General features: G+C 37.0%; 1 protein-coding gene across 1 annotated transcript; it reads right to left on the bottom strand.

Annotated features, from left to right (window-relative positions):
* Window positions 1–6,698: 6,698 nt before the first annotated feature.
* LOC122082676 (glyoxylate/hydroxypyruvate/pyruvate reductase 2KGR-like) lies at window positions 6,699–10,304 on the bottom strand. Its single transcript, XM_042650391.1, has 2 exons — window positions 9,408–10,304; window positions 6,699–7,424 (listed from the first exon to the last, which is right to left on the bottom strand). Exons 1-2 carry the CDS (start codon window positions 9,825–9,827, stop codon window positions 6,906–6,908), a joined length of 939 nt encoding a protein of 312 aa, XP_042506325.1. The 5' UTR covers window positions 9,828–10,304; the 3' UTR covers window positions 6,699–6,905.
* Between the last annotated feature and the right edge of the window lie 429 nt (window positions 10,305–10,733).

The raw sequence follows: 10,733 nt of genomic DNA on the forward strand, positions 1-10,733 counted from the left end.
AGCCAAAGTTGTAATCAATGCAACCAAGAAAAAATGTGTACTTGTGAATACTTCCATTCAACCTAATTGCATGATCAATGATGACCAAAACTCATTTAAATTGAATATGTTATACACCAAAAAATTATATCCATTCAATTTAAATAAAACTTTTATCAGCATCCACCCAAAAATTTTTTCCAACATTGCATATATGCATCATTTATACATATTTCTTACATAAATAGTCTCCCAAATTAATAGAAACTAAAATAGAAATAATAAATAATCATCAATGAAAACACAAGAATGTGATTCCAAACATAGTAAAATTGAATCAATATGAAATGCTACTATTAGATTACACAAGAATGTGATTCCAAACACAAGAAAGTGAAAGATTACAGATATAATGAGATTATTGGTATGCATAATAAAGATTGTTTCAAAATAAACCTCCTAATATTGATGAACCAAGATGGGTCTTTAATAAATTAGATTCAAGAACAAAGGCATAACCTAACATCTGTTTCCACTTGAAGGACGTAATTCCTCCTATATACAATTATATGATCTTGCCATATATTCATAGAATCACAAACTAAACAATAATAAATCAATAATGCATACCGTTGACCATCAACTGTGAAGAATTAGCTGTCATTATATTCTTTACGTATCTTTATTTCTGCAATCTCAAGCACGTACACAATGGATCCACTGGGTATCTCTCACTAACTCCCCTTAATGCTCTCTTGGTGATGGCGTTAATAATAAGGGTGACGTTAGGTAGAAGGAGGAAAAAAATCGTCTACAATTCCGATCTCGTACAATTCCGTGCAATACCACCTTCAGGCGGTGACACGTGTATTGATACCAATACAATGGCCCAGATATGATTTAAATGCTTTTTCACTGATTTAATGTTTTATTAGTTGTACCAGATCTGGGCCATTGTATTGGTATCAATACACGTGTCACCGCTTGAAGGTGGTATTGCACAGAATTGTACGAGATCGGAATTGCAGACGATTTCAACCCGGTAGAAGGAGGACTTAGCGTCCTATTTTATAGAGTTTGTGCACTCTCCTATCAAGGTGTGCCAAATATGGTAGGACTCTTTTCCCTAATTAGATGAGGAATTGGTTTTCTATTTGGAATCCAATACTAAGAGATTGGTATCGATCAATTTCTTAATTGGTATATGAGACAATAATAAAGAATATCCTACTTCAGGACGATGAGGGCAGCTAAGAAAGCAATCCGATTAGGTTGTGAAGCGACGAATTCGCACTCGGGTTCAGTGAGTGGGAACAGAAGCATGTGTGAAGAAATACTAAAGATCTCCGATAGGGCAACGAAATACTAGGCGAGTGTGCTGTTGTCCCCATGCTCGGCATTAGAGCAGTTATAGAGATGCGACAGTGGTAGGAGTGGTGCCACTGATGTTTTCCCCTTTTGAGATTCTTCTTCTTCTTCTTCTTGAATTATCTTCTTCAGAAAGTGAAAAGAGAGAAATTGAGGATGGAGGACCTCGGCTGGGGACCTATTGCAGGATAGAGGTTTACGGTTGTGACCTGTTGTAGTGGTGGTGGGATGATGGAAGTTTGCGGCAGGGACCTATTGCAGCGACGATTGTTCGGATGGAGATTTTTACCAAAGTCCCACACTTTGGTGAGCACTGGGGTGGGAGAATATGATGTCCAAGTGGGCCTACAGGAACTATTGTTATGTTTCCCCAAAATCCCACACTTGTTAAACAAACAACTCAAATCTTATTGGGGTGATATAGTTTGTATAACTATCCCACACCTTAAATCCACCCCATCAAACTCCCCATGAAACAAATGGGGCCTAAGTGGATGTGTTCCTGTGGGGGAGTGTGGCTCATATGCGAATGCAGGGCCAGTGGGAAGACACAAGGAAGCATCAATATATGTATCATTTTTCATTTCATGGGGGTGGATTGGTCATTTCACCCCATGTGTCTGACTGCAGGGGCCATGCTTCCCAATAGAAACCATTTTTCCAAAACTTAATTTCTATCGATGACAAAGTTTTATGTCTAAGAGCAGCTCATCTGCCACAAACAAGGAGGCAAAATGACCACCATGCCTCTCCTGGGGGCGCGAACACCTGTGTCTAGGCACAGGGGCCGCTCTCAGACAAAAAACACTTACCCTTTCTATCTCTTCTAATGCGGCAAAGAGGTTAGAAGGGATTTATCAAGAGATGAACTATGATGTACATTACTTAATTACAAAAAGAAAAAAAAATACATTTCTTTCTTATAAAAAGAAGAAAAAAAAAATAGATCACTTACCATCTTTAGCCCTATAAACAGTCCTATTAGCTATCGAAATCAAACAGTGATCTCTACGTAACAGAGTTACATTCAGTTTAGTAGATGTAAAAGGGTGTCAAGCAAATCCCATTGCCACTCCTTTGGATTTCCTTGCACCAATCATTGGCGGAGATCCTCAACATCCAACCACACTTTTATATGTCCATAACATTTTTTCCACTGCTTAGAAAAACTTAATATGATGCTTCTAACCTTTAGTGCCAACATATTTTCTAAAAAATCATTACTCAATGTAACAAAATTAAATTCCGACTAATGTGCATCCAATCTACCACTCCACATTCTGTAATTTTTCAAGGGAAAGATATTGACACATTGCCCTTGCAAATATTCCTTTATACCATTCTCACATAATATGTAGTGTGCCCATGTTGGCATCTTCTTTATTATTCTAATCATGTAGGCCTTGTGTGACCTCATGATATTTTCCAATCTCTCATTGGTGTAGTAAGCAAATTCCTTCTTATATTGCTCTTGTAGGAAACCCTTGGCCATTTTTCAACACTTGATTTTTCCACTCATCTAACTCCAATGGGATGAAACTTGACATATGGGCATGAAACTTGACGATCACCTTAGTATCCACAAACATAGCTAAGGCTTTTATTGGGGGGGGGGGGGAATAGGTAGTGCCTCAGGTTCTAAAACAAGGAATCGAGACTAGTTGATTTTGATTCAATTCCATTTTAGATCAGCTAAAATCGGCCAGATTCCATCTGAACCCCAAAAATCTAGATTAAATCATCCAATTCAAATTGGTAAGACTTGGGATTGGGCTCAGCCAATTCTAATTTGAATAGATCAATTTGACCAATCCAATTCCAATTTTCAAAACACTGATTACACCCAATCTGACCTATCATGTGGCAAAACCATCCCACCAAACCATTACCTCTGAAACTTAGGCTGCGTTCGATAGTTATCCAGAAAAACGTTTCTGACATTTTCTGTTCTATGGGAACAAAGAAACAAAATAAAGCGTTGGGTGTCAACTTAGTGTTTTTCAATTTTTTTTTTTTAACGAAAAGGAAAAAAAAAAAAAGAAGAAGCTAGAAACGCAAAATGATGGAACGACGAAACCTTGTTCCGTCATTTCGGTTTCGTTCCAAATACAAAAAAAGTGAACAACTAGAGTAATTGTTCTTGAAATAGGTTTACCAAACACAATTTTTTTCTTTTTTGTTTTAAAACAACATTAGACACAGAAATTGAAAACTCAATTTTTTTATAGGAAACGTCGTTTCTGAAACTAAATGACTACAAAAAGGCAACCTTAAAAGCGCATTTTGAGTTTTTTTTTTTAATAAAACAAAATAGTAACAAAAGAGGAAACTATATCGTCACTCTTTCACAATTATGGACAAACTTGGGAAATCTATTTTAGGGTTATCATACTGTGTATTCGTTCAATATGAATTGAATTAAAATACAAATACATGCACTAATTGTGTTAAACATTGATCCACTGAGATTCCTGAATCATCATTCACTACCAATCGATTGTTAGCAACAAGAATCTCTAGTAGTTATTTTTTCGGTACTTGAGACGCAATTACAGTTGTATATAATTTTATAATTTTTTATTTACTTTTATTTTTTATGTAGGGGAGGGAAGTAGGTAATGGCCAGAAAGCTCGAACTTGAGACCTCCTGAATCATCATTCACCACCAATCGATTGTTAGCAACAGGAATCTCTGGTAGTTATTTTTTCGGTACTTGAGACGCAATTACAGTTGTATATAATTTTATTATTTTTTATTTACTTTTATTTTTTATGTAGGGGAGGGAAGTAGGTAATGGCCAGAAAGCTCGAACTTGAGACCTCCTAGTGAGCATGGGATTTTTGCACACCACAGCTCACCAACTACGCTAGGTAGTTGTTTGTGTGTTAATAGTTGATGTGTAACAAAAGGACCGATTACACATCGATCGCTCGGTATACACAATATAAATAGCAATGACAGTGACGTTTAATAGGATTTCCACTGCCTGTATAGGGAAAACATCCAACAAAGAGTTGTTGGATTCTGTTTGAGCGAAATCCAAGGTCTTGGTAGTTGTTTTGTAAAGAGTTTGCAATATATTATTATTAAATAAATTATATTTGAAATTTTTGTTTCAATTGCTTTTTCGCGTCCAATCTATATTTCAGACACTCTCGTCATTACTTGTAATGGACTTGAATCATGGCGGTGATTTATATTCTATGGTTGTAAAGTCTATTATGATGTTGGTAATGTGGGGAGAAAGTGTAATGAAAATATCTACCACTAGGGGTTTTCAAGTTATACCTTTTATAGTGTCATCATTAAGTGTAATTAAAGATAACTTAAAGGCTACCTTTTAAGATCGGACCACTTGGCATGATTTAGATTATTAAATTGTAATCTATAAATTAGGTATAAGGAGAAACCTTTAAGCCAAATTCACTTTACACACAATTTATTATTTTAGGTTATACCTTTTATATTGTCATCCTCAAGTGAAATTAAAGATAACTTAAAGGCGATTTTTTAGGATCACACCACTTGGCATGATTTAGACTATTAAATTGTAATCTCTAAATTAAGTCTTTTTTATTTAAAGAGAAACCTTAAGCAAAATTAAGTTCACACAATTTACTATTTCAAGTTATACCTTTTATAGTGTCGTCCTTAAGTGTAATTAAAAGTAACTTAAATGTTACCTTTTAGGATCAGACCACTTGGCATGATTTAGAATATTAAATTGTAATCTCTAAATTAGGTCTTTTCTATTTAAAGAAAAGCCTTAAGCCAAATTCATTTTACACACAATTTACTATTGTTAGACAAAAATGAGTTAAGAGATTGAAGTGTTGGATTTATGGGCTAAATTAATTATTCGGGTTGATTAAATGGGTGAGAGTCAAATTGCATGAACCGGTTCGGTCCACTCTCAAGTTTAGGGATATGCGGCTCAACCCATTGTGGTTTAGGGTTTTGGGTCCTTACAACCATTATTCACTCTTCCCCACTTTACCACTAAAGTGAGAGAACCAAAGAGGTTTAAAGGGCTATAGAAGATCCATAGCCAAGCCAAGAGAGCGAAAGTAGGAGTGACCAATATCAATTTTCTTCAACATACTTGGTGAAAGGAATTAGATCCTCTATAATTTTATTAGATTCGTGTTCTTGTTTCTCTGTGTGGTTTCTTCAATTGGGGTTTGGATTTGTACCCATAGTAGATCTAACATGAAGAAAAGAGATGAATCACCCACATTTTCAACCTCAAGAATTTGACCATTGGGGAAGGTGCAAGCTTTGGTGATCATGATCAAGTGTTGTATTTATTTAAAGGAGCACTCCATCAGTGTGTTCTCGGTAACCTATGCATTCTCTCTTATTTTATTGTGATGCGTTCATCGAGATCCTTGCACCTAAATTTTTATTTTATTTTTTGCCATCACCAATAATATCATCTGTAACTCCAGTAGATAACTAAGCCGTCTCTTACCAACTGCCCTAGTCTTCAGAGGGATAACACGAGATGACTTTAAACACAAATCAATATCCACTAGAGATAACATCGACGAAATGGTAGACATATCCCAAGGCCAACTCTCCTGGCTCCCTTGACAAATCCATGTAAATAGATTGTCATCAACCCACACTTCTATCGGTACCCTCTTTCTTGCGCTTGGAGTAACCTCTGCATGATACTTGTAGCCTGTGGTACCAGGTGGTTCCATGCACATCCATAGCTCAAGGCAAGGACAGGGGGCTATTCACCTTTGGAAACTTGGCTACTAACAGATTTGAGGTTTATCTAACAATACAACAGCCCATCCAGCAGTATTGGTAGCCGAATCAAGACACCCATCACAAATAAGAATCAGATGATCAATAGAAGGTAAAGCCCAGTATTCAGGCAAAGACACAGCGAGGTTTAGAGGAAGAGGTAACAGAGAAAGAATCAACAAAGAAAGAAAGATCAGCCACCTGATATCAAGCCACGGGGGATAACAGTGGTTTGATATGATTGGAGTTTTAAAACAGCATGAGCAATACATGAAGTGGGGAGGGGGGGAGAGGGGAAAAGAGTTTACCATGTTAAAATTCCAACAGTAAGCAATCAAGTCCTTAACATGGGATACTCCATTACCCAGATTAAAATGATTAGGTATCCTGAATCCCCGAAGATTGGGAACCGAAAAATAATTCCAAACAGATCACCTACCCATATGTGTATGCTTCACATACAGTTAAGTGATAACATGTGTCCTTTTTGCCTCCATAAATGCACTTCCATAAACTCAAAACTCTTAATGGTAGCAAGAGAGATGCAAGTGAAGTCTACACAGGGTTGGCATAGAGCCCAACCTACATGATGAACTGAATACAAAATGGCTCATGATCTCTCCCATTGATTCATGCCCCTCACAAAATTGACAGAATTCATAGATTAGTTTCAATAGAACAAGTTCCACCAGATTTTTATAACAATGTTTAAAGAAAGATTACAGAATTGAGAGTTCTCCAAAGGAAACATAGGCTGCAACCCCAAAATCTCAATCATTTATTCAAAACCATCCAATCAATATCAAACCACGGGGGATAACAGTGGCTTCTTCAGAAAGTGGGCTTCCAAGTTTCCAATGACAAGGTCTGCCATATCCTTGCGGGTTTCCAATGTTCCACTTCCCACATGAGGCAAGAGTACCACATTGTCAAGCCCAAACAATTGCTCAGGTACTTGAGGCTCATTTTCAAATACATCGAGCCCAGCTCCACCCAGCCGGCCTTCAACCAGAGCAGATACAAGCTCCGGTTCATCAATGTGAGGGCCACGCCCAATGTTCACGATAATGCCTTTCGGACCCACAGCTTCAATCACTTCGCGGTTGACAATGTGGTATGTTTCTTCTGTCAAAGGGCAAACAACTACAAGTATTTGACAGTTCTTCGCCAGTTCCAAAACACTCGGATAGTACCTGTAATTTAAATCCGGTTTCTCTGATGTGGCACAGTAACTGATCGGGCAGCCAAATGCTTCAGCTCTTTTTGCTACTGCAGAACCAATCCTTCCCATCCCCAAAATGCCAACTGATTTGCCACTGAACTGCAAAAAATACAAGATAAATGTGAAGAGCAAACAGGAAGTGAATTCAATATCTAAATTGACATTATGCAGGAAGTTCTGATGAACCAGGGAAAAAAATGCGATCTGTACTCTTTCCAATGAAGTGAATGCAGGTAATACTAGTCATAAAATTGTGAAAGGTCTCTCTCCTCCCCTGAAAGAGAAACTGTGAGTTTTCACACTAGCATCAAGCTAACAAAAGCTTACAACATTTGGAGTGTGCTGGATTGAAGGGAAAAAGTTTCCGCCCAGCCAATGTACCATATGCCTTCTAACATGGTTTTTTTTCTAATTATTATCTATCTCCTCCCCTGACCATGTGGGTCCTATGTGATTGATACTGTTCCTCACGCCGTCATTTGGTGTGCATGGGAGTTCCTCTCCCCCCCCCCCCCAAAAAAAAAAAAATTGGCTCTTTTTTTCCCTCTTTATTTGTTTCATTATTGTCACTGCTGGTTTTAGAACAAACCTCATGATCAAAGCACTATTACCCTCTCTTCCCATACATCCTACCCTTCTGCAATCCAACCACCTAATCCATGTAACTTCCACTCCACAGGTCACATTAATCATTTGCAAGGACACCACAAAAGGATGTGTAGAGAATCTCTCACAACTCTTCTTCAATGTACTACAATCAAGTATATACCTAGTGATTTAAATGCCTGTCCACTTCAATTGAAAAGCTAACATCCAGCCAATTTCCCCATTTGAAGGTCCTCAAAGGTTGACAGAGTACAAGACCTTGCAACCATCCTTGTAAAACAACATCTGGGTGGTCGCTCTCTAAGCAAATCATTAGCATGGAACCAATCAACAGCATATTCCATAAAAGATCAGTCCACATCAACACTTTAACTAATGTGTTTCTGGATTCAACAAAGAAGATAGAACCTTTGATATAAACCACCGAGGACTGATCCGTAAGTACATAAAATCTCTTCCTAAACAATTCTAACAGAAGACAACAAAGGTTCAACAAATGAATCTATCAGGCATATCATCACAAGGACCAATAGCTATGTAAGGACAGCACACAATGAAAAACATGTATATGTAATGTAAAATCAAAAGGCAAAGCAGGCCAAAATTTAAATCCTAATCTGAAAGAAACATATAAATGAAAGAACATTCCACAGGCAATTACTTTGACACAAACGAAAAGAAGAAATAGTTAAGAAAGTACGGAGCAGAACAATGCACAAGGAACTAAAATCCACAGAAGCCAAGGAACTAAAATCTTTAAAATACCAGCTGCTGAATTGTTCCAAAGACCATCAAAGTCTCAAAGGTGTAAGCCACCCATAAGAAATATCTCAAAATATCCCTAGACCTCAATTTGCATCCTAATGTAACTTCAATCCAACTTAAAGTCTAGGGGGAAAAAATGGATATCAAACTCTAAAAAAAAAAAAAAAAAAAAAAAAAAAAAAGGCGAATATAATCCATGTACCAAATTGCATGCCTCAGATTAATAAAAGAAAAGATATCGTATTCAATGCTTCCCATCATCTGAAGATGCCACCTGTGTGGCTTCAACCATTATCACTCCTCCTCCCACAACAATTGTATTCGACCCCATTCGTGCTTTGAAGAACCACAATAAACAGATCTCTATGATGTAAAACCAGGAAATCCCAGAACATGGAGATGACCCAGAGATATGTTTACCTTGTAAATGCTCGTAAGGTCATAGGGATCTTGATGGCTGAAGTGGATTGGGTAATACTACTGAACAATTATATAATGACATACATAATTGTAAAACTGTCATTTTATAAAGATAGAAAGAATTTCTTTTCCATATTATTGGTATTTTATCCATGAAAGTTATAGGAAGTATCCAGAAGTTAATGATGGTATTTAATTGAAGCTTGCAAACATAACAAACAAACAAACAAACAGAGCCACCAGGATTAAAAGTAAATATCAAACTGAAAATGAGAAAGAAACAGAGCATACCTTAGTGGTTAATTTGTAACTACCTTTGGTCCACAACCCATTCCTCACATAACGATCAGACTCGCAAATCTTCCTTAACGTGGTTAGGATCAATCCAATCGCTAAATCAGCGACGTCTTCGGTAAGCACATCAGGGGTGTTGGTAACCCTAATACCCTTCTCCTTACACTTGTTCAAATCGACTTTATCCAAGCCAACGCTGAAACTGGAGACAATCTCCAATTTCGGCAACAAATCGATCGTTTCCGAGTCGGCACCAACGCCGCCGGCAATTAGAGCTGTAATGGAATTCGAATTCTCTTTGAGAAACTCCTCCTTGTTAGGTGATTTCCAGTATCTGAAAAGCTTGAATCTCTTGTCGAGCTCTTCTTCCAGGTACGACGAAAAAGGCCCCATCATCACAACACTAAAGCTTTCCATCCTCGGAGATTTGAATTGAAGGAGAAGTGGCTGTTACAGATTCTTCGTCGTTGCTCTGTTTGCTTCAGTTGTTACTTTGAAATCTATAGAACAGGAACTGATCGAATTCATTATATACCTGAAATCAAGGATGACGTATCTCTCTCTCTCTCTATGAAAAAATCTTGAAAATTCCTCCTGATATCAGAGATTCAGTATTCATGCATTGTTTCAATCCTACTATAATAATTCCTCTGATAGGGATTGCCATGTTGAAATTTGACAAATTTTGTTCCGGCCAAAAGCATTGTGCGGTTGATCCATGATTCATGAGGCAGCCAAAGCTAAGTATGTGGTGTGGTGTGACGATGATGGCTGCTTCAGTTGGCATACTTTTTGGCTTTCCATTTGCATGATTCAAGCAAGCAGTGAAGCAAGATTTCCCTCTCTCTCTCTCTCTCTCTCTCTTCACTCTGTTCTAAGGTTTTATGGTTCTCACTCTTTCATAAATTGGTTGATTTTAAGTTTAACACTGCTCAACTGAGGATCCCAAATTCATGGTCCGCCACATGAATTTTATTTCTCCAATTAATTCTATTTAATGCCATACAATATTCTAATCTTAAGTTATATGTCCTTCTTCCTCGCTTTTTACTCTTTTAGCTTGTTTGCAATAAATCACTTTTCCATAGAGCATTTAAAGACCTCCATAGCATGTACTAGTCTTTCGTAACTTATCCCGAATATTTGCTATAATTTATTTATTTATTTATTTATTTTTATTTTTATTTTTATTTTATCATTTATCCATCACAACATCTTTATTCCTACCACATTTAAGGTGGTTTATTTATTTATTTATTTTTTCTTTAGTGCTCAATGTTCAATCCCATATATCATTGTTGTATAATCATTCTATAGAATTTT

Source organism: Macadamia integrifolia, chromosome 6, assembly GCF_013358625.1.
Source record: "Macadamia integrifolia cultivar HAES 741 chromosome 6, SCU_Mint_v3, whole genome shotgun sequence".
Taxonomy (NCBI): Eukaryota; Viridiplantae; Streptophyta; class Magnoliopsida; order Proteales; family Proteaceae; genus Macadamia; species Macadamia integrifolia.